This window comes from Melospiza melodia, chromosome 27, assembly GCF_035770615.1.
Source record: "Melospiza melodia melodia isolate bMelMel2 chromosome 27, bMelMel2.pri, whole genome shotgun sequence".
In the NCBI taxonomy this organism is placed as follows: domain Eukaryota; kingdom Metazoa; phylum Chordata; class Aves; order Passeriformes; family Passerellidae; genus Melospiza; species Melospiza melodia.
The window spans coordinates 10,307,474-10,331,305 of NC_086220.1; the positions used below are offsets into that span (position 1 = coordinate 10,307,474).

Below are 23,832 nucleotides of genomic sequence, written 5' to 3' on the forward strand. Positions count from 1 at the left end.
TTCCATTCTATCTTTTCCATGCCTGCATTTTTTTTTCTGCCCACCCCAAATTCAACACTGTCTCTAAAAAGGCACCACCGTGGTCCAAAACAGCAAACATTTTATTAAAAAAATAATTTATTGCATCTTATATACAAACCATGCAAATGTACACATAAAATACTGACACCTCACATGCTGGAGGCAGGAGGAGCGAGTTTTCCAGGTGCGCACCTGGCTCTGTCTCCAGGGAGGGAGGTTTGGGTCTCCCATTAAACCAGCTCTGCTCGGGTTTAACTTTTCACACAGACAGGAAAGCCCAGAGCCCCACAGGAGGTGCAGTAGGTTTAGGCGCTGCCAAGTGCTCTTAATCCTGTTGCATTTCATGGAATTACGGAGGAAAGAGAGAATCTCAGGAAAAGAGGGGTGAGTCTGTCCATCCTGTAGGATTTAACACTCTAGCTTTTTCCCTGAAGAAATGTCCTGAGCATTTCTAAGCGTCCAAGCACAGAAGCCAGACCCAGAGCTAATTTTATAATCATCCCTCAGTCAATGATCTCACTGAGGATCCCAGCGTGGCATCAAGCTGAGCACAACCCTCACTGCTTGGAGCTCACAGCAAGATGAGCAAAAACCGGGAGCAGGACAGGAAACCCTTTGCTCACTGACACTGCCCGGGCTGGAGAGAAGCTCGGGGGGAGCAGGAGCTGCTGTGAGCCTGCTGAGCCTCAGCTGCCTCGGCAGGGATCCAGAGGCCTGGGCACACGAGGGAGATGCTGCAGGGATCCCACAGCCTGGGCACACAGAGATGCTGCAGGTCGGGAGCACCAGAGGCTCACAGAGATCCCGCAGGTCCGGAGCGTTCCTGTCCCGGCTCAGCGGGCCAGCGGCAGCCAGGGCGCCCGCGGCCAGCCCGACACCTCGAAGAGCATCTCGGCCAGCAGCTCGCCCATGGCCGCGTTGCCGATGATGGGTCGGAAGAAGAGCGCCGTGACCAGGGCGGCGGGGACGGAGCCCAGCGAGGCGGCGAGGCGCAGGGTGTGCGGGACGCGCTGGCGGTGCGCGGGGTGCGGCAGCTCCCGCAGCGCCCGCTGCGCCTCCCGCTGCAGGCTCTCGATGTACAGGGCGGCCCGCAGCCCCGGGATGTCTGCAGGAGACAGCACGGAGAGAGAAAGGTCAGGGATGGCCAACAGAGACGGGCTTCTCCCGTTCCCACCCCTCCCCGTTTCTCACACAGCGCTGGAGAGACACCGCTGTTCTAGGGATGCTGGGTGAGGGAGGGACAGCACCTAACACCGAAAGTCATGCTTTAAAAGTAAAGGTATCCAGGGTTTATTGTCCGCAGGGCGGGCAGAGGTTGTGACATCCTTCCTTCCTGCTTCCCAGTGCATTTGGGAACAGCCAGAGTTAGGGAAAAGGTGACCGGCCCTCTCTGCTCTCACACCTGCCCATCTCTGAGCATCTCCAGGCCACGAGGTCTGTGTTCACCTGGGAAGGTGGTAGGGTCCCCATTCCTGGATGTGACACTCAGTGCTCTGGGCTGATGGGGAGTGGCACAGGGTGCACTCCATGGTTTTGGAGATCTTTTCCAGCCTCAGTGGCTCTGGGACACCGTGATTCTGTGCCCAGCTGCCAGCGGGGGCCAGCAGAGCCACGAGGGCCTGGCACTCACCTGGATTGAAGAGGATGGCTCCCCTCAGGTAGGTGAACTCGCTGGGGCTCAGGTCCAGCCTCCAGAAGCTGTTGAGGCAGCCCTGCAGCCTCTGCACGGCCGCCAGCGTGGGCTGCGCCCCCTCGGGCTCCTGCCCCTTGCTCTGCCCGCTGAGCAGGATCTTCTTGAGCATGCTGGGCGCCGGCGCCTCCGTCACCTCGAAGGTCACCATCTCCTGCACCAGCCCCAGCAGGAAGAGCGGCACCCAGCAGCCGTCCAGCAGCAGCAGCTGGTCCTCGCGCGGCAGCAGGCGGAAGGCGGCCACGTTCTTGACGAAGCTGATGGTCTTGAGCAGCACGTGCGAGGCGGCGCGGCAGGTGAGCTGCGGCGTGCGCAGGCACACGGCGCGGCGCTGCCGGCACGGGCACTGCTGCCGCGGCCGCAGCTCCTGGCTCAGCAGCGTGTACAGGATGGCGGGCTGCCGCTCGCTGCCGTGGCACCGGCACCGCTCGCAGCCTGCGTCCACGCCGGAGCTCATGGCTCTGCCAGCTCCTCCAGGAGAGACGCAAAATCCCTTCCGGAATGAGTCCCGGGCTAGATTGTCCCTGTCCTGCCGGCCCCTGGCTGAACCAGCCAGCTCTTATAAGGCCGGGACACAGTGAACACCCCTCGGCAGCCTTGACCGGCCTGATTAAGCAGCCCTCATTAAACCAGCCGACCAACCCCGTGGCTGCTGGGCGGATTGGACGGGCCAGGCGCGGTCAACGGCCGTTTTTCTCAATGAATCGGCGGGGAGGGGTTGTGTGGCCTTATCAGGATTACCCAAACAGGATAAACAGAGTCATTAGCCCAGGCTGTACCATGGCACCAAGGCCCCATCGGGCAGCTGTCGCTGCCAGGGTTCACAGACAAACACGGGGCGCTCGTCTGAGCCCGGCGTTCAACGGCCCCGGCGCCCGGCCTTGGCAACAGCAACCTGGAAGTTGTGTTATCAGCAGCTGTTTGCCTGGCCTTGCTCGGGAGCCGCTTGTTGTGGTGCAGGAAGAGGAACCCGGTGAACTGCCAGGCTGTGATGGGCCCAGGGGTCGGGTCTGTCAGAGGGCTGGAAAGGGAAAACGCTGCCATGTGCAGAATGAGAGAAAAGTAAAGAAAAAAGGCCAAAATTCTCATATTTTCCTAGTGGAAACACAGCCCAGGGATTGTGTCTCTCAGAGGGCTGGGAAAGGGAAAACGCTCCCATGTGCAGAATAAGAGAAAAGTAAGGAAAAAAGGCCAAAATTCTCGTATTGTCCTAGTGGAAACATGGCCCAGGGGTCATGTTTCTGAGAGGGAACACGGCTGGGAAAGGGAAAATGCCCCCATTTGCAGAATGAGAGAAAAGTAAGGAAAAAAGGCCAAAATTCTCGTAGTTTCCCACGGGAAAGGGACCTAGAGGTGCTGGTGGACAGCAGCTGACCATGAGCCAAAGTAGGCAATGGTTGTTGGGGGGGCCCCGCACTCAGGCCTGGGCCCAGTTTGGGCCCCTCACTGCACAGACATTGAGCAGTCCAGGGAAGGGCTCGGAGCTGGGAAGGGGTGGGGCCCAGGAGCGGCTGAGGGAGCAGGGGGGCTCAGCAAAGGAGGCTCAGGGGGCCCCTCCGGCCCCGGCTCCCCGGCAGGACGGGCCAGGCCCGGGCCGGGCCCTCTCCGCGCCCCGGGCACCGCGGCCCGCCCGGCCCGTCGCCATGACAACCCCGCCGCGCCGCGCGGCCCGCCCTTCCCTGCGAGATTGACAGCCCTCGTGACCAATCGGCGAAGAGGGCGGCGCGGGAGCGCGCTGGGATTGGCGGGCGGGGAGGGCCTCGCGCTTCCGCGGGCGCCGGTTCCGGTTCCGGTGGCGGCCCGGTGCGGCAGCGGCGGCGCGATGGGGCTGAGCGCGGAGGAGGCGGCGGAGCAGGAGGACCGCTTCGACGGGATGCTGCTCGCCATGGCCCAGCAGCACCAGGGCGGCGTGCGCGAGGTAGCGCCGCCGGCAGCGGGCGCGGGAAGGGCGGGGCGGGAGCGGAGGAGCGAGCGGGGAGCGGCCCGGCCTCCTCGGGCCCCGCCCCGGCACGTGGAGCAGGGTCCGCACGTGCGCCGCTCCCGGAGCGGCGATAACGGCCGGGCCCGCTCGTTAATGAGTGCGGTGTTAATGCGGTGCCCCCAGCGCGGCCTCGCAGCCCGGCCCCAGTGCCCCGGGAGCGCCCCGGGTGCGCGGCAGTGCCGGTGATGGGGCACAGCACCACGGGGCAGCATCGAGCTGTCCCGGTCAGCCTGCCAGCACAGCCCCGCGAGGCCTGGCCGTGATCGCGGGATCCCCCCGTGCTCGGGATCTGCTCACCCGCCCCGGTCCCAAGGCTGCGGGCTCCGCTATCCCGGCACTGACCGGCAGCAGGGCTGGAGGGTGTGGGAACATCGCACCCACATCCCACTCAGAAATAATTCATAAAAAATGATCCTGTAACAGCCCCTCATGTGGCAAAACCTCGGAGTGAAACCCCCACGGGACAGGATTCCTGGGAAATAAAGATCAGCCAAGCTCAAGGAGAATGTGGGATTCCAGAGGGGGTTTGGAGGTGCTGGTTCATGCATCAGTGCATTTTTACCCTGGCAGCTGTAGAAGCAAGGAGTTTGCATGCTTTTAGGTGTGCAAAGAAGCAAAACATGCTATGGGTATATATATATGTATAGGATATGTATGCATGCATGAATCCGTTCCTGCCTGGGATAACAGCCTGAGGTGTGGGAGCAGGAGCTGGGAATAAGCTGCTGCCTTCAAGCAAAGCACCCCAAGCCCTCTGTGCAGGAATCCAGGCTGGATGTGCCCAGCTGAGTGTTCTGGAGGCAGAGCTCACGGGGCTGGCTCCAGGGCCCTGCTGGCACAGCCACAGATAGGGAGGACAAAGGATCAAGGCTGCTCCAGGGACACGAGGTGCCTCTCAGTGACCTGGCCTCACTGCTCCCTCTCTCCCCACCCTGTTCCCCAGCTCGTGAACACCTTCTTCAGCTTCCTGAGGAGGAAGACAGATTTCTTCACCGGGGGAGAGGACGGAGTAGCAGAGAAGGTAAACAATAAACCTGCAGGCCTTTAGCTCTTGTCCCTTCCATCCCACCTGTGTGTGTGCCATGCCAGGGCTCCCCTGCCTGAACAGCAGCTCCGAGGGAAGGAAGGAGACCCCGAGCTGCCCCTGTCAGGTGAGGAGCACCCAATTAATTCCCTGCTGGCTGGTGCCTCAGTGCAGGTTTCTTGCCAGGCTCTGGCCAAAGGCTAGTTTGGAAAGCAAACCTGCCAGACACACTGACTTAGCAGTGACACGGCAGGTGATAACCCCCCCGTTACCTTGTTTGCTCAGCCAGGAAAAACACAAAGTCCAGGGCTCTGCACATGCAGCTGCCCCTTGGCCGGGCTGGGCAGCCTGGACAGAGCATCCCCTCTCCTGCAGGGAGCCCTTGCTGGAGCTGGAGGGCTTTCAGGTCCTTTCAGCCCAAAACATCTGTGATTCTCTGAAAGAAAGAAAGAAAGGTGAACCCCACAGTCATTTTTTATGGAATAGAGAGCAGATGTCCCCTGTTCCTGGGGGCTGTGTGATCCCACCTGAGCTCAGAGGTGCCTGGCTGCTGTCCTTGGCAGTGCTGGCATCTGTCACAATGCTTTATTGTGCTCTGCCACCACAGGAACACCACAAACAGGGAAGGAGCTGCTTCCCCAGCCCTGCTGAGCCCTTGGCATGCAGGAGACAGGAGAGGGTGGGAAGGTCACTGCATGTTTTGGGGGCTGTTTCAGCAGGCTCGGGGTGTGAGCAGTGACAGGGACAAGCTCAGGCACTGCAGGTGGTTTCCTCACCCAGGTGGGACATCCTGGGGGATGCACAGCTTGCATTCTGTACTCCAGGAGACCCTGGGGCTGAGCTGTATAAACAGTCCTTGCTCTTAAAGCCAAGCAGAAACACTCAGTGCTTGCTTACAAACTGCACTTTGCTTGGAAAAGGCTCTGGATTTTCCCCCAACCCTGAAACTCCTGGGATATATATATATATAAATAAATAAAAGTTGCCCCTGTGAGTCCTGTCTGAGGATCTGTCCCTGTTATTTATTTTCTGGGGCAGACCTCAGCTCACCTACGTGCTGCTGTGTAAACAATCCTTGCTCCTAAAGCCAGGCAGAAACACTCAGTGCTCGCTTACAAACTGCAGTTTGCTTGGAAAAGGCTCTGGATTTCTCCCCAACCCTGAAACACCTAGGATAGATATATATAAATAAATAAAAGTTCCCCCTGTGATTATTCCCATCTGAGGATGTGTCCCTGTTGTTTCTGGGGCAGACCCCAGCTCACCTACGTGCTGCTGTGCACAGCAGCCCTGGCCTTATCGAGCCTGGGGCAGTGCTCTGGCTCCCTGCCTGTGTACTCAGCTTTCCCTTGGCAGCCAGACCTTGGGATTGACTCCCAGAGTCACAACAACCTCCGGAGACCTGGGAGCAGGGCTGAAACAAAGGGTGTGTGGAGGAACTCACCCCTCAGTGTAAAAACAAGGGCTTCAAGCATTTCTCCTCCAAATCATGGCACTCCAAATCAGGCTCCATCTGGAGAAAAGCCCACAGAAAGGTCAGAAGTAGGTAAAGAAGCTGGATCTGGTGTGTCCAGCTGTCCTGGAGGTGTGGAGTAGCTTCGGGTGGCTGGGTTGGGCATCAACTCATCCTGCTGGAATTGCACAAAGGACAAAATTAGTGGAGGATTTAAATTTCACTGTTATCTCCTGGAAACATACTCCCTGCATAACTAGGAAGAACTACATTTAAATGTTTCAAATTTTCCCCTTTTTCTCCCTTTTCACTTCCTCCTCTGCTTTTTAAATTGAAAAATCTCTAGATTATGAGTCCAAAAAATTGAGCAAAGATGAAAGATGAAGATTCCCAACATCCGTGCAACTCAGCAGATTTTCCTGTGCTCCTCAGGAGACCAAGTGGGCTTGGTTTAGGTTTGAGTTGGGTGGTGTTTAACCCCCTGTGCCCTGTCTGCAGCTGATCACAGAGGCCTTCAGCCACCACAACAAGCTGGTGCTGGTGTCCAGGTGGATCTTCATACCTGCAGGGACACACCAGATCCACACAGCCTGTGCTCCTCAGGAGTGGGCTTGGTTTAGGTGTAGCATGGGTGGTCTTTGGCCCTGTGTGGTGGTTCAGGTGTGAGGTGGGTGGTGTTTAACCCCCTGTGCCCTGTCCCCAGCTGATCACAGAGGCCTTCAGCCACCACAACAAGCTGGCTCAGAAGGAGCGGCGGGAGAAGAAGGCGCGGCAGGAGGCCGAGCGGCGCGAGAAGGCCGAGCGTGCGGCGCGCCTGGCCAGGGACAGGGACAGGGACAGGGAGCAGCCCGGCGAGCCGCGCATCAAGGAGCTCACCGACGAGGAGGCAGAGAGGCTGCAGCTGGAGATCAACCAGGTGAGGGCCCAGCAGGTAGTGCCGGTGCAGCTCTGTGCTCCCCGCGGCTGCGAGGGCTAGAGCGGCTCAGGCTTGTTCTTCCCTCGGCAGTACCTCTGTCCTAACCTCCCCCTAACCTTTCTAAGGGCTGAAAATGCCCTGTTTTCAAAGTGGAGCTGGAGCTGAAAGGCTGAGGCCATCTAGTGCCAGCTCAGGAGGTGACACAAAGTGCCAGCTCTCGGCTGAGCGTGTTCCTGCTCTTCTCTTTCCAAACAGAAGAAAGAGGCACAAGGGCAGGGTAACAGTGTGCCAGTGAAACCCTCGGAGGAGGAAGGTGAATCTTCAGATTCCAACAAACAGGTAAAACTCGTCTGGAAATACTTCAGATGCATAAAATGGTTTGGGTTGGAAGGGACCTTAAAGCTCATCCCGTTCCACCCTCTGCTGTGACACCTTCCACTGCACCAGGCTGCTCCAAGCCCTGTCCAAAATACACATTTGAAAATACAAATTAGAACATTTGGCTTTAAAAATGCACAGTTAATTCCTAAATGTGCCAGTACAGAGGGCTTTTGGTTTTTTTTTGTAGTCATGTTTTACCAGAAGCAGCTGTTAATTATGGAGCTAAATTTAAGGGGATATAAAATACAAACAACTGACCTGCAATCCTTAAACAACTGAAGAGGTCTTGTTACAATGGAAACTGGAATAGCTTTATTCTTTATCTTGGATTGCTCAGGGAACAGATGATGAAGAGGAAGATGAGAAGGATAAAGGAAAACTTAAGCCCAACTCTGGCAATGGAGCTGACCTTCCAAATTACAGATGGACACAGACTCTCTCAGAATTGGATGTAAGTAGTGCTTTACGGCCAGGATCTGAGAAATCTGAGACAGGGAATAAGAGCAGGTGCTGGTAAGAGGTGAAGCCATTTTCCTGTGTCCCAGTTGCCTCTGGAAGTTTGTTGGAAACAGCAATGTTCCAATAGCTGGCAGAGAGCTTGGTAACTCAGTAAAATTCCCAGGAGCTCTGGTTTTCCAAATTTTGGTCTTGTTTTAACCAGGCATCAAAATCTGCTTCCCTTTTTATGGTCTCTTCATTTCACTTTCTGCTCACTCAGTACCTCAAGGAAAAGAGTCCCTGCTCTGCCTGGCTCTGGTGAAACCAAGGCAGGAAGGCTTGGAGCAGCAGCATGGGGGGGTGAGGAGGACTTTCCCTGCCCAGCTGCTCAGATCTGCTCCTTTTTGCTGCAGCTGGCTGTGCCCTTCAAGGTGAGCTTCAGGCTGAAGGGCAAGGACGTGGTGGTGGATATCCAGAGACGCCGCCTCAAGGTGGGCCTCAAGGGCCACCCTCCTGTCATTGATGGGGAGCTCTTCAACGAGGTCAAGGTGGAGGAGAGCTCCTGGCTCATCGAGGATGGCAAAACAGTCACCGTGCACCTGGAGAAGGTACAGCAGGAGGGGCTGGGCAGGGTCAGGCCTGGCCCTCAGCCCCTTCTGGGCCTCAGCTGGAACAGGGCCACCCTGGTGTCCTGGGCACACTGGCAGTGGGGTATTTAGGTTCCTCCATCTGCAGCCTGATTTCATGCTATTCCAGGATACCCAGTGTAATTCTCAGCAGTTCAGGAAAAGCTGGAAGGAAATCAGTCATTTTAATGTTGTCCTTTAGTGTGTTTTGACATCTGTTAGTGACATGAAAATCCAGGGGCAGACCTCCTTGTGTCCCCTCTGGGCCTCTCCAGGTGGTTTGTTGTAATCCCATTTATGTCATGCCAAATGGGACATCTGACATTCTCTCAGATCTCCCAGCTGTGAAAATTTAGGCTGCCTAAAGTAGTTTGAAACAAAAATACCCTTTATCTATGTTCAGATTTTACTGATATTTAGGAAACTGTCAAAGTTTGACTCTGAAATTTTTTTTTCCTGTGGCTGAGACTTAAAAACCCTAGAACAAGTCCAAGAAAGATAAACTGGTTTTGCTTCTTTGTCCTCTAGATCAACAAAATGGAATGGTGGAACAAACTGGTCTCCACAGACCCAGAAATCAACACCAAGAAAATCAATCCAGAGAACTCAAAGGTAAGAATTGTTTGTTTTAAGGGACAGCCTGCTCAGGAGTTACCTCAGCTGAGCCCAGAGTTGTTCCAATGTGGGTCTTGCTTTCAGTTGTCAGACCTGGACAGTGAAACTCGCAGCATGGTGGAGAAGATGATGTATGACCAGCGACAGAAGTCCATGGGCCTGCCCACCTCTGATGAGCAGAAGAAGCAGGATATTTTGAAAAAGTGGGTGCAGCTCATTCCTTTGCTTGGCTTTACCTTCCTCTCTGGCACAAATAAGGGAGCAGCAGCTTGGCCTTCAGTCCCAGCCATGCTCACCTCTGCACATCTCTGTGTTGTTGGCCAACCACCAACAATAGTGTCTGTAAAAGCCTGTGGGGGTAGAAAGCCCAGTGGTGAAATCTGGGAATAGCCTAGCTCTGGAATTGCCCTAATCTGCTGATTTCAAGTCCAGAAGGCACGTTTGGAGCTGGAGGTGCCATCTCTGCTGAACTTTACCATGGTCTTGATTGGTGTCTAATCTCCCTCGGTAGCCAGCTAATCACCCCTCCCTCTTCCCTCCAGACAGTTGTCCCCAAGCCACTTTTATGGCTTTATTGCCTTGTTTGGCATAAGTGCACTGTGGCAGAGAAATGATTCCTGGAGCTCCCAAGGCCATCTGGGAAGGTGTGGAGGCAATTCTGGGTCACACAGCTTTTCAGCAAGTGCAGCCCCACACCTTATCTCTGGGTGAAGGATTGCTGTGGCTGACCTGACTCCTTGCCTCCCTTGGCTTCTCCCGTGGCAGAAGCTTCTCTGTGAGCAGAGCAGGGACCAGGCTGCCCTGGTGTCAGTGGGATGGGAAGCACCCTCTGCTCTGGGAGATCACATGCAGGACACCTCGCTGGCAGGGCCTCTTGTTGGGTGCTCTGGAAGCTGGCAGAGGATGGAGAGGAAGTTTAGACTTTGTCCAGGGCAAAGGTGGCTCAGTGACACCCATGTGGGTGCTGGTGTTTGCCAGGGGAGCTGTCCTGGCTGCCAAACAAGGACAGGATCCTCACAGCACAGATGGCCTGGAAGTGGAAACGCTGTGGGGACGTTCCAGGGAAACCCCGAGATGGGAACACAGAGGAGACCAAGCTGCCCTGCCTTGCAGGGTGTGTGAGGCCTCCACAGGGCTGTGATGTGCTGTGTCCCTTGGGGAGCAGAGCAGAGCAGCCTCTGTGTGCACTGGGCACTCCTGGGCACAGGGCACTGCCCTCACAACTTCCTGATGTGCCAGCCTGAGTCCAAATAGCCCCTGGAAGGTGTCCCTGTCCATGGCAGGGGGTTGGAAAAAGAATATCTTTAAAGTCTCTTCCAGCCCACACCATTCTGTGATTATTCCCTCTGCTGGGACTGCAGTACATTTGAAATCAGATTTCACCTGGTGTGAAACCAGATCCCTCTGGTCGTGTCCTCCCTGAGATTTTACTGTCAGAGCACTGGGGATATTGCCCATATTCCAGTAAAGCTGGCAGCCCTAATCTGCCTTCACCATCTCCCCTGTGCCCCACAATCTGTGGTGGCTGCTACGTGTGCAGCCCCGAGGCAGCACTGAGGGTGAGTGTTTGATAATTAACAGGTCCCGTGTGCCTGGGCTTGCTGACCTGGCAGCCTGGCAGGAATGCTGCTCCCACTGACCCGAGGAAAAGGTGTTTGTAGGGAAAGTCCAGGGAATGTGTCCCAGGGAGCTCAGCAGAGCCCTCCGTGCTGTGGAGGGTGTGGGGCTGCAGCAGAGTGCAGGAAGAAGGAACCCTCCCCTCCCCAAACCGAGCTGCTTGGCTCTGCTGACTCACTCAAACTCCTGTCTTTGTTTTCCTTGCAGGTTCATGGAACAGCATCCAGAAATGGACTTTTCAAAGGCTAAATTCAACTGAGCTGTCCCCCTTCCCCCCCTCTTTCAGTCAGCCCCTTGAATGGGGCAGGAAATGTATGGTTGGATATTCCTCACCTTGGACAAGTTAAACTTCAGCATCCCCCACCCGAGCTTGCTGTGGAGGGCCTGCCCAGCCACCCTCGGTGTCCTGGGAGCAGAGGCCCCCGAGCAGCTCCAGACAGAGCCACCTGCCACAGCTCCCAAAGGCAGCGAGGAGGGGAGGAGGGCTTAGAGCCAAAAGGGTGTTGGGGCTGAGAGAGCCAGACCTGAGAGGTTTTGGGATAAACCCTTGAGGTATTGCTTCGCTTCCCTGGGCTGCTCTGAGCTGCTCATCCGCTCTTTGCCACCGGCACAGGAACTCCTCAGTTCTGCTCCCTCCTGCTCTCCTGTGAAAACAAGGGTCAGTTTATTTTGTAAAGCAAATCTTTCCCTGCCTTCTTGGGAAGGGAGAACAGCAGTTGGAAAGCACAGCTATTGCAGTGGAGACAGACCCTGCTTCTCCTTGCTGCTGCTCCTGTTTGTGCCACAAGTGGGACAGCTGGAGCACCCCAGGCTCCCAGCACAGATGGAGGGTCGGGCTGCTGTCCTGGAGCAAGGAGAGGCTGGGGCTCTGTGGCTGTGCGTGGGGAGGATGTGGGGGGCGTTGGGGATGCTGTTGTTGCTGGGAGTGTCTCCTGCCTCTTCCCCAAGAGCCTTCCTCCCCTCTGGCTGTGCGAGCTCCTGCTGATGAGTGGCATCACTCTGCATGTTCTGTCTTTGTTGAAACTGCAGTGCAACATAAAGGAAAACAAGTGGAATATCCCAGGCAGAGTGTGTGGTTTCTCTGGCAGAGGGGATCAGGGATCCAGGCTGGGAGGGAGAAGGGAGGGTGCCAGGGGTCCAGGCTGGGAGGGGGAAGGAAGGATGCCAGGGGTCCAGGCTGGGAAGGAGAAGGGAGGGTGCCAGGGGTGCTGTGCCCGTGCTCTCTGCAGCTGCCTGGGAATCCCTCTGGTGCTCCCAGCTCTGCACTGACGGTCTCTCCCTCCCTCAGGAGGTGGCACTGGGAGCTGTGTTTTGCTCAGGAGCGCTGCTGAGCCCCATTCCCATCTAACCCCAGGGTGGCTGCTCCAGGCTCTGCTCTCCACAGGGCAGCACATGACCACACCAGGAACCCCCCCCTTGCCCCAGGTCTCCTTAATGCCCAGCTAACAAGGAGAGTGTCAGGAAATCCTGGGCTCTATCCCAAATCCCTGCTGCTGTGGCTTTTCCTTTGCCTCCCCCAAACATTTCCACCTCCTGCCCAAGGGATGGGCACAAAGGGCTGAAAATCTGTTTGGGCAAAGTCCGGCCTGGCACAGCTCCTGGTGTGGTGGGGTTGTTTTCTGAGCAGCAGAGCACTGTTTGCATGAAGAGTTTTACAGACTCATGGGGTTAAAAAGCAGCTCCCACCCAGCAGAGCAGTGACCTTGAGGGTGAGCAAGGACCCAGATTGGGGCAGCTGCTTCTGGGCTGGATCCTCCTGCCTGTTTGTGTTACAGATCACCTACACCCACCTGCCTTCCCCCTACACGCACCTGCCTGTCTGTACTTTGGCCTTGATAAAAGAGCAGCATCTCCTGTTTTCATTAAAAAAGCTGAACTCTGCTGGATTTGAAGGTTTTAGCCCCAGAATGAGCTCCCTGCCTGGTTTGTGGGGCAGGGGAGCTGGGAGGGCTGAGCTGCTCTGGGTGTGACGAGCTTCTCCCTGTTCTCAGCTCTGTGGGTGAACCCCAGGGAAGCTGGGGGGATTTGGGGAGGAAGGAGGGTCAGTGGGAGAACGGGGCCAGCCCTGGTGCCCTGACCCTGCAGGAGGTGAATGGCCAGGCCGTGTTTGTGAACCTGGCTGATCCCAGAGCTGCCCCTGGACTTCGGCCCCTCGGCAGCGGAACAGAAGGTGTTTCACTGCCGGCCTTGTCCTCTGCAAACAGCCCCAGGCACCACTGCCCCAGCCAGAGGGAGCTGGGAGCACCCTCTGGCTTCCCAAGGCAGCTGCCCCTGGGATAAACCCTGCTGGGTCCAAGGAGCTGCTCAGGGCTTGAGGAACGCAAAGCCCCACCTCAGTCTGAGTCCCCGGCGACCTCGGAGTGCGGCTTTGTCCTGTGCCCACGGCAGGAAATGCTGGATCCACAGCACCAGGGAAATGCTGGGCAGCCCCAGGACCCACAGCGTGCACACCTTGAGTGGTGTCTGAGCCCCAGCAGAGCGGGAAGGGCAGTGCTGGACAGGGACAGGGACAGCTCACCGAGGTCCCTCTGGCTCCATACCTGTGCCAGGTCACCTGGAGCAGCTGTTCAGGTGCTGCCACCAGCTGGAGGGCAGAGCCTGGAGCTCCTCACCTGACCAGGGCAGAGCCCTCAGCTCCTCATCTGACCAGGGCTCCTCCTCACCTGTAAAAGCAAGGCCTTTGCAAGCACAACAGGCTCTGCACAGAGCTTTCTATAGGGTAAAGTTTTCCCCAGTCATTTGGGTTTTATCTTTAACAGCAGCTTCTGGCTTAGCTTTTATTAATGAATATTGCAGCTCAGAGCATTTGGGAAATATCCCAGACTCCATGGCTGCTTTGGGAAGAGCAAGGGAACAGCAAAACCCCGAGGAAGGGAACAGGAAGAGTGAGGATGTTACCGTGTTGTTTTAGGAGGAGCCTCAGCTGCTCTGTTACTGCAAGGGCCAGGCTATGAGGAATTAGGGTCCATCCATCTGCTTCCTGATGTCTAAGCCACACTGAAATCAATAATTCAGCAGCTCAGGGTGGGGATGTGCGGAGGAATTTCTTCAACACTGCTGCAGCCGTTCCCTGCAGAGCCCCCGAGCTGCCCTCACCTGCTCCCAGGGCACCCTGGGCAGGGGCACAGCTGGAGCTGGGCAGGACTGGGGTCCCTCTGAGGGCACTGCACAGCAAGCACCCACAAAGCGGGAGTGTCTGGAGACTCCTGGCAAAACCAAGCCCAATAAAACCAAACCATGTCTTCAGGAAAAGCCAGGTGCTGAGTCAGATTCCCAGAAGGAAGCACCTGTGTGAGAGAACACCTCCAGAGCCAGGTAAGGCTCTCCTGTTTGTGAGGTCTCCACTTGGGCAACGCAGTCAGCTCACTCAGCACAACACTCAATGCATGCTCAGAGCAAAAACCACTCCAGCAAGAGCCAGGACAGCTCCATCCACAGCAAACAACTTCCTGCAGACAAAAACCCCTGGACTCATCCCACGTGTGGATGTGAGCCAGGAAACAGCAAACTGGGAGGCTGCTGAACAAACTGGGCTGACAGACCCAACCCAGCTGGTCCGAGGGCTCCAGACACAAAAACCTCCCCAGAGAGCCTTCCCAGCCGAGAGAAGGCAGCATTTACCTGTTCATGGCTCTGAAATCCTCCCAGGAAACACATCCTGGTCCTGTGCACCAGCAGGAAACCCCCAGGGCTCCTGCCCCAGGGGGTGAGGGAACGGAGCCCTGCAGGTTATCCTGGGTTTGCACTGAAATGGGCAAGTGCAGAACTGGTCCTTCAAGCCCCAGGGTCAGAGGCTGGGCCACCCTCCATCCCTGAGCTGATCCTGCACAGCAAACCCCACATCTGCAGCCACGAGCCGGTGACACCACAGGGACAGCCTGGGAATTCTACCCCAGGCTCGGCTTTTCCAGAGCTCAGGTCCAGCATCATGCCCTGGAAGGTCCAGGTTTCCCTGCAGGACAACAAACCCTTCCCCAGAGGATCCTTCATTTGCATCCAGACACCAGCCTGGCATTCAGGATGCCCCTGGAGCCACCAAATGAATGAAAATGTCCTTGTCCATCTGGGACTGCAGGATTCAGCCACCCCCTGTGCAGGATCCCCAGGCTGATGAGAACAGGAATGTAAAAGCCACAGCACAGTAAAGAGCACAACTTTTACTTTATAAAAAAGACCAAACCATAACATTTAAGGGCAATGAGTGCAATAGAATCCCATAAGACACCACAGGTGAACCAGCTTCGGGGACCATCGAGTTGACAGTCTTCCTCTGGGTGAGTTTTTGGGGGGTTTGGGTTTTTTTGGCTAGTTTAACTCCCACATGCTCACTCTTCATACTCAGACCAGCCACTAAAATGTGGATCTGCTCTGAACCAGGGACTGCTGCTCTCTGCAAGCCCAGCTCACCCCTCGTTTCCAGCTCAGCCCACAGAGCTGTGTCAGTGTGACCCACGTGAACCTCAGCACACAGCTTTGAGGAAACTTGTCCAAATAACAATGTACAAACCCAGGAGAAGCAGAAGCCAAGCAGGTCCCTCAGGACGGGCAGCATTTGGAGGGAGGTGACCTCACACAGCTCCCCTGGGAGTCCCAGCCTGGCCTTGCTTCAAGTCTTTCCCTTGTATAAACTCGATTTCTCATCAACCAACAGCTTTAAACACAAAGCAGGGAGGGGAAGCCAAATCCAAGGCTCAGTCCCTTCCCTTCGTCTTTGAAACATCTCTGTCAGTGTCTCCAGGTGTGGTCTCAGTAATGCCCCTGATTCCTGGAAGCACACTCTGAAAACAGCCAGTGATTTACAGAAACAGGCTCTAACAGGGACTGCAACTGTCCATTTCAAAGGGTTTTGGCCTTTTAAAGAAGCCTGAGAGCTCCTGAGAGGAATTAAATCCTTCCTCCCTGCCCAAACCTCTGAAGAGCAATCACAAGCTATAAAATGAAGGCACACTTCAACTAAGGCACATTTCAGCTCAATTAAGGTACATTTCAGTCCAACTGAAGCACATTCCAGTCCAAATAAGGCACAAAACCATGGTCCACACTGAAGCCCAGGGCCTGTCTGGGCTTCCCTCTCCCCAAAATCCAGTGGGTGTGTTTATCCTATGGCTGGTGAATTAAATGAAGCATTTTCTGTTCATGTCCAAGGGCACCCAAAGCTCCAAACAAGTCCCATGGCTCGCCGTGTTTAATTTGTGATAAACAACCAAGTGGCAACACCACAGATGCAGCTTCCTCCTGCTGCAGCCCCAGCTGGCACCGAGCCCTGGGGCAGCAGTGCCCATCTCCTGGCTCCCAGGGCCTGCCAAGGGAAGGACAAGGTGCTGCGTGCCCACGGGGAAAGGCAGGGCCAGCAGTGCCTCACAAACCCTCTGCTGACACTCTCAGGAGCCTTTCCTTTGAGGCAAACCAAGGGGTTTGAAGGGATTTTCAGCAGAACAGTCAAAGAGCCCAGTTCTGAACCACACAAAGAAAGTCAGGAGTGAATCAAGTGCCACAATCCTGCCCCAGGCTCTCCAGGGGAAACATGGACAGAGGAGTGGGGAGAGCTGCAGGCAGTGTGAGCTCCTGGGCTCCAGCAGAGTGATCCCCATGGTCTGCTCATGCAGGGGCAGCCCAGCAGCCACCCCAGCCCCAGCACTGGCCCTGAATCAGGGGATGAGCCAAGAGGCACAAATTGAATGAGCCCCACAAAGCTGAACCTTCTCCTCAGGCAAGAGGGGACACCAAGGCTCAGCAGGGAAAGGCAGAGCTGCCCACTGAAAACACCATGGGTGGAAGACTTTGGGTTGGTGGGACCAACACAGGCACTTTACACAGAGATTTGGGTCCCTGCAGAGCAGGATTCAGCCTGCACTTTAACATCAGCACCAGCACAGAGACACCACAGTTATTCCCTATCCACGTTCACTCAGGCAATGCAGGAAACAGCTCCTCAAAGCAGGGAAAGGGCTGAGCCACTGAGCTGCTGGAGCTAACTGTGATTTACAGGAATCACAGAGGCACAAGTTCTCTGCTACTTCCTTGTCCATCTTCTCCTCCCTGGGCACACATTCCACCTCCAAGTTCATTAGTTCTGCAGTTTGCTTCCTTGATTGTCCATAAAAACCAAAATATGCAGTGAAGTTCAGACAGCAGGAGGAATCTGGCTTCAGTAAGGATCAGGGAAGACTGAGAAAAAAAAAATTAAACTTGGCACAAGACACTCCACATGGAAGGAGGAGGATTGTGACTGCAGCACAGGCTGGAATGACTCCTGCTGCTCGGGTCCTTTAACAGTACACCTGGAGCAGAGGTGCCCCCGAGGAGTCAGTCTCTGTGTCCTGGAAAGAGGAATCTCTGCTGGTTGGAGAGCCTTGGGAGGAGAGAGAAGAGAAGAGACGGTGCCATTAGCCCAGGGGAAGCACAGCAGCCTGGCACTGGGGAAGCAGCTGCCACAAAAGGCTTTGTGTACCATGAGGGAGGAGAAAGCCACACAAAGCCATGGCAGGGAACAGCCCTGCCTGCATTGCAGCCATCTCCCAGGCCAGAGCTGCTGTGCAGGAGGAAACTTGTCTTGTAGCCCTGGGCTGCTCTCTGGGAGGATAGAGCTCGGGGCAGCCCTGCCTGCTTCCCTTTGCACAGTTCCTTTTGTTCCCAGTCTCACCCAGCTGTGACCTCTGGCAGTCACACCCCAAATACAGCCCCAAACTTTGTCAGGGTACAGAGAGACTGAGAGCTCTCAGGCCAGGTCCTGTGCAAGGACAGGGAGCTTGGATTTCACCCCTTTTCAGAAAGATCCACCAACACAGGGAGTGTCTGAGCTCCATCACCCCCAAAGCCCAGGAGAACTGAGGGGAGCCCGAGGAGCGGGGTCAGCTCGGGCTGTGTGGAGGGTGAGGACACGGCCAGGGGAAGCTCAGGCTCTCCCCTGCAGCCAGGCCCAGCCAGGTGTGTGTGTTACCTGCGCTGCTGTGCCGCCTCATGTTCCTGGCCAGCACATCCGCCGGGGTCTCCTCCGAGATCTGCACGGCCAGCTCTGCAATGCAAACCAAGAGGGGCTGAGACAGGGAAGGAGGATGGAAAGGGTGAGTCAGCACTAAGGATCCTGTCAGGGAACACCCTCAGGGAACAGCACAGGCACAGTCTGATTCTTCCCATTGCTTCCGCCATCGTCCGGACAGTCTGAGCTGTGTCCTTAAATCCCAGGAGCAGCCTCTCTGCTAATCTGGGAAGCACAACACCCACACGGTTTGCTCAGGGACTTCTGGATATCTCCTTGCTCCCACACTTTTCAAGGTTTTTCTACAACAAACTGTTATAGCCTGCTCTGAAGCTCAGACACTTGAGGCTGCTCCCACAAGGAGGAAGAAGCAGAAGCTCTGGTGCTGTGAACAGCCCTTCCCTCCTCTTTGCAGGAATATTCACTGTGTGGAGGAGGTCTGGGCTCTGAGGACACACTGTCATGGAGTCTAGGGGTGGCATGAGCCAGGCAGCACATGGGAGAGAGCCAGCTGAGTAACTGGACATCCTGGGGCACGAGCAGCTCATCTGGTCCTACCAGTTCACTTTGACTCACCGTTTTTCTGCCTCCCTCGGATGAGCACAGGCAGGAGCAGCAGCAGCAGCACAAACCCATCTATTGCTCAGCACATACCTCACGGGCAGGCTCAAGAAAGCCCCAGCACAGGGAGGAGGGCGAGAAGCAGAGCTCTGCACTCACACAGCCCAGCAGAAGGTGCCCACTGGGGCAGAGCAGCCCCCAGCCCCGCCCCAGTGCCCCAGCTCGGTGGCTGTGCTGGCACTGCCCTCCTGCAGCACCCAGGGACCCCCATAGCCCCGTACCGTCCTGGCTGATGACCATGGACTCCAGCATGGTCTCGTTGCCGCTGTCGGGCGCGGTGCCGCGGCCGGACGCGTCCTGCTGGCCCTGGCTGCAGATGTGGGGCCGCACGCGGCTCTTGCGGGTGCTGATGCGGATGATGCCCCGCACCAGCCGGCACTCGGCGTCCTGCTCGTCCAGGTTGTAGTCCTGAGTGATGCTGTTGATGAGGTCCGAGATCTTGTTGGTCTTCTCCAGGAAGACGGTGTCCGAGGTGCACTTGGCCAGCTCGTCGATCTGGTGGACGCTGAAGAGCTCCGTGAGCTTCTTGAAGATCAGCACGTCGATCTGCCTGCTGGACATGGAGCCGTTCAGCTCGCTGATGTCCACATCAGACTCGTGGAAGGAGTAATACTCCTCTGAGCTCCGGTGGCTGCTGGGGAGTGCTGGCTTTTCTATGCTGTTCCTGAAGGGCTTCTCCAGCAGCTCCTTGCAGCAGGAGTCAGATTCCACGTGGTGGTTGGTGTTCCTGTTTGGATAGACAGGGATGCCCTTCAGCTTCACGTCTGGGTAACTGAAACTGCTGCCCATGCTGGACTTTTTGATCTGGTTCCCGTTCTTCTCAGCGGGAGAGGTGTTGGTGGGGCTGTTTGGCAGCCGCCCATTGTAGTCTCCGTTCTTGCCATCATCTGTGGAGGCCTCAGCGGGCCCTGGGTAGGGAATGCAGACACTGCAGTCCTGGAAGCAGCCCCCACACGTCACTATGCAACAGAAAACGGCCTTGTACGTGTTCCAGGCCTGAGACAGGGAGGAGCAGCAGAAGCCCTGGTTTGGGGGAGCCTCTGCTGTCCCAGAGATGAAGGTGATGGTCTCTGCCTCGCGGCCGTTGGGGTCTTTGAGCTCGGCCTTGCGCCCTTTCCTGTCCCGCATCTGCTGCGCGCGGCCGCGGCCGGCTTTGCTCTCGGAGCCACTGAGCACCTCCAGGCTGACATCCGTGTCCCTGCTGTCCCTGGAGTCCCTGGAGTCCCTGGAGTCCCTGGCTGCGCGGGCCCGCAGGGGCACGGCCTCCGGGCAGGGCTGCTCCCTCTGCCGGGCGCCGCTCAGCTCGGGGGGCAGGCGGCTCCTCCGGCCCAGCATGGCTCGGCTCTGGGGCACCTGCAGGACACAGCGGGGATCAGAGCAACCCAGCACCACCTCAGCGAGCTGTCCCACAGCACACAGGGCTCTGACAGCCAGAGCTTCCCAAAGCCAACGATTCACAGGAATATTTGTGACAGGACTCGCGCTGCTCTCACTAGGGGCCCGCGTTCTGTGGTTCTCCCACCACCCAAGCCTTGCTGCTTCCTTTGGGTAGCTGCTCTCATCAGAAGAGAGGTGCTTTAAAAGGGCTATTTTCAGACATCAAACTCCCTGTAACCTTCAGAAGAGTTTCCTCCACGCAGCTGGAAGAGGAGTCAGCTCCAAGCAATGAAGGAGCAGCACAGCTGGAGGTGGAGCTCCAAAGGGAAAGTATCTTTTTTTAAACAACTTCCCTTTGTCTTGCATTCCTCGGGATTAGGCTGGGCCCTGACAGCACTTATCCATTTCAAAACACATCGTGCCCAGGAGGAGATGACAAGCAATCCATCATTATGCAAGCTGCCAATTCCAACTCCACGTTATTTGCTGCTCTTTCAATTTAGAGGATTTAGCAATGACAGCATTACCAACACTAATGATTTTTGCCAGTCATGCTAAGGTCGGGTGATGTCAAAGACTTCCCTATGAAAACCCAACGTCTTCATCTGGATTAAGGAAAAGACCTTGTCAACAAGTCAGTCTCAAATCACCCCTCGTGGGAACAAAACCTTCACAAACCCTACAGAAACAGAAAGCCCAGAGCAGACCGTGCTCAGCTGTGCCAGCACAGCTCCTCCAGGTCTGCAGGCAGCAGGGAACTGTTCTTAGAGTGAGCCTGTCACGTTCCCTCTGCACAGAGCCAACCCTCACACTCTGGCACGTTCAGTCTCCCTGGTTTTAATCTTTTTATTATTAAAGCTCAGCTTGGGGTGATGTGAGGGAAGTCGGGTCAGGGCTGTCACTCTCCACTTCTGCTGTGCCTTTATCCCAGGCTGTGGTGGGTCCTGGAATTCTCCATGGTTTCCAGGCTTCTTGGCTAACGCTGCTTGCACCTCCAAGAGAGCCTTTCAAATACTAATTAGGGTAATTAATAAGCAGCGAGAGCCCAGCCATAGTGTAAGTGTTGTAGGGCTGTCCTTGTTGTTTTACTGTGGACTTTCTATAGGGCACCTCAAGCATGAATAAATAAATCTGTCAGGCCTTGTTAGAGCCCTGCCTCTTTCTCCCTGGTTTTTAAACCCAGAGTCACATTTTCCCCACAAAGAAACAGGCCCAGACTGAAAGCCAGGCAGTTACAGCACACCACTGCTTTCCAGGAATATTTTGGCTCTGTTACCTTATGAAAATTCATCCCAGGAGCTCCCTTTTGCACATTCCTGGGCAATATGCAAAATAAAAAGCATATTTTTATGGGAACTGCTTACTGGGATGTTTCTTTTCATTCCGAGGCCTCACTGAGAGACCCAACATCTGCATGGCACAGCAACACCCCTTTATGTAACAACAGACAATATTCTGAGATTTCAGAGCATCTGGGACAGAGAGAGGAGCATTGTTTCAGCTCTGAGGAGGAGACCTGCAGGCACAGGTGCCAGAGACACCTCTGGACTGGCCAATTCCCATCACAGCCCACACCTCTGGGACCTCTGGACCACATGGAAAAGTTCCCGAGGAGCACAGACAGGACACAGCTCCTCGATCCAGCAGCTCCCCAGCACAGGGATGGGCTGGACCAACACCCCCAGCCATAAACAAATGCTCAGACCACAATCCACATCCAAATGTTACTCACACGATGGCTGGGAGCTTCCTCTGCTCTCACACAGGCACGGGGAGTGGCTGCAGGTCCCTCCAGAGAGCCTCAGCATCTGCTCCAGAGGAGCCAGGGAGGATCCACAGGGGGTTTGCAGCACTCAGAGTTAGCCAGGGTCTAAGATCTTCATTGTTCAGAGGGCGGGATTTCCCTGGAAAGTTTTAGAAAAGCTCAGTTAAGTTGTGAATCTCCTGAACAATGTCACATGCATCTGACAATAACCATGCTGCTGGTGCTGCTGGCAGCTAGGCAATGTCTCCTAAATTCAAGAGACAGGATTTACACACTGATGCAGCTTCTCTGAACTCTGTGGAAGCATCCACAGCTGGGAAATGTCCTAAGGAGCCTTGCCAGGAGCTGGAGGTCACCTGTTAAGCTCCTGCTCTGCTGGCACCAGAGGGCTGGAGATCCCAGCCCAGGGTAAGTGTGGATGCAGCACTGTCCCTGTGCATCCCTGGGGACCCAGCATCCCTCTGGCAGCTCTCTGGGATGCCAACAGCCTGCCCGAGGGACTGCCTCGTGCCAAACCCTCCCTGTGCCCCCGGCCCCCAAAACACCCACCCTGTTCCATCTGACAGCCAGGGCTCCACCAGGGCAGGCAAACAAGGTTCGACACTTTTCCCTCCCAAACGAAAGGGAAGGAAAAGGGGAGACCCACCTGGGCACCAAGGGGAGCTCCCTCTGCCTACCTTGGCCCCCAGCGTGAGCTCCAGGCGGGGATTTTGGGGAGAGGAGACGCTGGAAACGGGAGCAGCAGGAGCGGCAGAACAGCCCCAGCCCCGTCCCCGTCTGCCCCGCTCCGCTCCGCTCCGCTCCGCTCCCACCGCGCCCCCGCTGCTTCCAGCCCTGGCAATCAGAGCCGGCCCCAAAGCCCCGGGAGAGCTCCGGCCGCCCCCAGGCTCCCCAGGGACAGCGGGAGGGGACCCCGGGACCGGCCGGCGGCGGCGGGGGCTGCCCGCCCCGGGGCTCCCTGCGCGGGGCAGCGCGGGGGCCGAGGGGAGCCCGCTGCGGGGGACGGACGAGCCCTCCCTCCCTGCCTGCCTCCCTCCTTCCCTCCCTGCCTCCCTCCCTGCCTCCGTCCCTGCCTGCCTCCGGTCGCGGCCTGCGGCTGCCCCGGGCCGGGCCGGGAAGCGCCGGGCGGCGGCGGCGGGGTCGGGCCGGGCCCGGGGCTGATGCCGGGGCCGGGGTCAGGCCGGGCTGGGGTCGGTGCCGTGCCCGGTTCGGGGCCGGGCCGGGGTCGGTGCCGGCCGGGCCGGGCCGGGTCTCGTTACCTGCGAGCCGGGAGCGCGTCCGGCCCCGCCTCACCTGGGCCAGGTGCGCCACGTGACCCGGACGGGCCGCGCCGAGGGACAGCAGAGCGCGGCGGGCGAAGCTGCTCCGGGGCCGGGCACGAACCCGAGCAAACCGGCAAAAATCCGGGCACAAACCCGGGTACAAACCCGGCAAAAATCCGGGCACAAAACCTGGTACAAACCCCGGCACAAACCCTGAGCACAAACCTGGGTACCAACCCAGCACAAATCCAGGCACAAGCCCCAGTACAAACCCCAGTACAAACCCTGCTCCCCCTGGCCCCCCAAAGGTGCGTGCCCCAATGCCCCTCGGTGCCAGGTCCGGTGCCAGGTCCGGTGCCAGGGATCCCTGCCGGCCCAATTACCTCCCCGAGGGTCCCTGGGCCCACCCCGAGTGTTCCCACCCCCGACGATCCCTGTCCCGCGGTGTCCCAATCCCAAAGAGCTGGTGATTCCCTTCTGGGGTCGGATCCTGCCCCGGAGGTTTGTAGGGCAGCAGGGGAGGGAGCCCGGTGGAACGCAGCAGGGCACTGAGTCTGCTGCTGGACTCCAAAAGATGGAGGGACAGGGAGCTGGGCCGGCCCAGGAGTCCTGGGCCTTAAACCTGAACTCCTGATGCACGATTCCTTCCCTAAAGCTGCCAGGATGAAAGAGCAGCGCCCGAGTCCCTCCTGCCCTGGTAACTGGGACACCCAGGAAAAAACCTGGGGAGAGGCTGGGAGGGAGGGCGCTGGCTTTAATTATTGCTGCCTGTAACGAGGCTTGGCTTTTCTGGAGCACATCCCAGTGTGGAGCTCTACGGGGGCTGGACATGAGGCCACCGCTCATCCCTGGGCTCTGGTTCCATCCTCCTGCATCCCCAGTCCCGGTGTCCCTGGGCAATGCCAGAGGCTGCGCTGGCTCAGGATGCAGGGTGGGGTCCCGTCCTGGTGTCTGTGTCTGTCCTGGTGTCCGTCCTGGTGTCCTGTCCCGGTGCCCCATCCCTGTGCCCCATCCTCCCGGTGCCTTGGCAGAGTGGCACTGCCAGGGAAGGGAGAACAGAGGGAGA

General features: G+C 57.0%; 3 protein-coding genes across 4 annotated transcripts; 1 reads left to right on the forward strand and 2 right to left on the reverse strand.

Moving 5' to 3' along the window:
- Window positions 1-83: 83 nt before the first annotated feature.
- Window positions 84-2,715, reverse strand: NR0B2 (nuclear receptor subfamily 0 group B member 2). The gene is made up of 2 exons (XM_063177363.1): window positions 1,652-2,715; window positions 84-1,126 (listed from the first exon to the last, which is right to left on the reverse strand). The coding sequence occupies exons 1-2, from the start codon at window positions 2,166-2,168 to the stop codon at window positions 855-857; spliced, it is 789 nt and encodes a 262-aa protein (XP_063033433.1). The 5' UTR covers window positions 2,169-2,715; the 3' UTR covers window positions 84-854.
- Window positions 2,716-3,495: 780 nt separating this feature from the next.
- On the forward strand, window positions 3,496-11,824 carry NUDC (nuclear distribution C, dynein complex regulator). Of its 2 annotated transcripts, XM_063177406.1 has the most exons (9): window positions 3,496-3,629; window positions 4,636-4,713; window positions 6,873-7,085; window positions 7,341-7,424; window positions 7,804-7,917; window positions 8,318-8,512; window positions 9,059-9,142; window positions 9,230-9,348; window positions 10,970-11,824. In XM_063177406.1, the coding sequence occupies exons 1-9, from the start codon at window positions 3,534-3,536 to the stop codon at window positions 11,019-11,021; spliced, it is 1,035 nt and encodes a 344-aa protein (XP_063033476.1). In that variant the 5' UTR covers window positions 3,496-3,533; the 3' UTR covers window positions 11,022-11,824. The 2 variants fall into 2 exon arrangements, with proteins under 2 accessions (XP_063033476.1, XP_063033475.1); XM_063177405.1 differs by lacking the exon at window positions 3,496-3,629 and having other exon boundaries at window positions 4,453-4,713.
- Window positions 11,825-14,899: 3,075 nt separating this feature from the next.
- On the reverse strand, window positions 14,900-22,808 carry KDF1 (keratinocyte differentiation factor 1). Its single transcript, XM_063177510.1, has 5 exons — window positions 22,764-22,808; window positions 21,472-21,643; window positions 18,584-19,715; window positions 17,703-17,777; window positions 14,900-17,114 (listed from the first exon to the last, which is right to left on the reverse strand). The coding sequence occupies exons 3-5, from the start codon at window positions 19,695-19,697 to the stop codon at window positions 17,032-17,034; spliced, it is 1,272 nt and encodes a 423-aa protein (XP_063033580.1). The 5' UTR covers window positions 19,698-19,715; window positions 21,472-21,643; window positions 22,764-22,808; the 3' UTR covers window positions 14,900-17,031.
- Window positions 22,809-23,832: the final 1,024 nt, after the last annotated feature.

Excerpts from the sequence above, each read along its gene's own strand:
- NR0B2 (XM_063177363.1), bottom strand. The coding sequence starts at position 2,168 with ATGAGCTCCGGCGTGGACGCAGGCTGCGAGCGGTGCCGGTGCCACGGC. Across the intron at positions 1,127-1,651 it reads AGCCATCCTCTTCAATCCAG|ACATCCCGGGGCTGCGGGCC; the intron begins GTGAGTGCCAGG and ends TGTCTCCTGCAG.
- NUDC (XM_063177405.1), top strand. The coding sequence starts at position 4,468 with ATGTGCCCAGCTGAGTGTTCTGGAGGCAGAGCTCACGGGGCTGGCTCC. Across the intron at positions 7,086-7,340 it reads TGCAGCTGGAGATCAACCAG|AAGAAAGAGGCACAAGGGCA; the intron begins GTGAGGGCCCAG and ends CTTTCCAAACAG. Across the intron at positions 9,349-10,969 it reads AAGCAGGATATTTTGAAAAA|GTTCATGGAACAGCATCCAG; the intron begins GTGGGTGCAGCT and ends TTTTCCTTGCAG.
- KDF1 (XM_063177510.1), bottom strand. The coding sequence starts at position 19,697 with ATGCTGGGCCGGAGGAGCCGCCTGCCCCCCGAGCTGAGCGGCGCCCGG. Across the intron at positions 17,778-18,583 it reads CATGGTCATCAGCCAGGACG|AGCTGGCCGTGCAGATCTCG; the intron begins GTACGGGGCTAT and ends TTTGCATTGCAG. Across the intron at positions 17,115-17,702 it reads GAGGCGGCACAGCAGCGCAG|GCTCTCCAACCAGCAGAGAT; the intron begins GTAACACACACA and ends TCTCCTCCCAAG.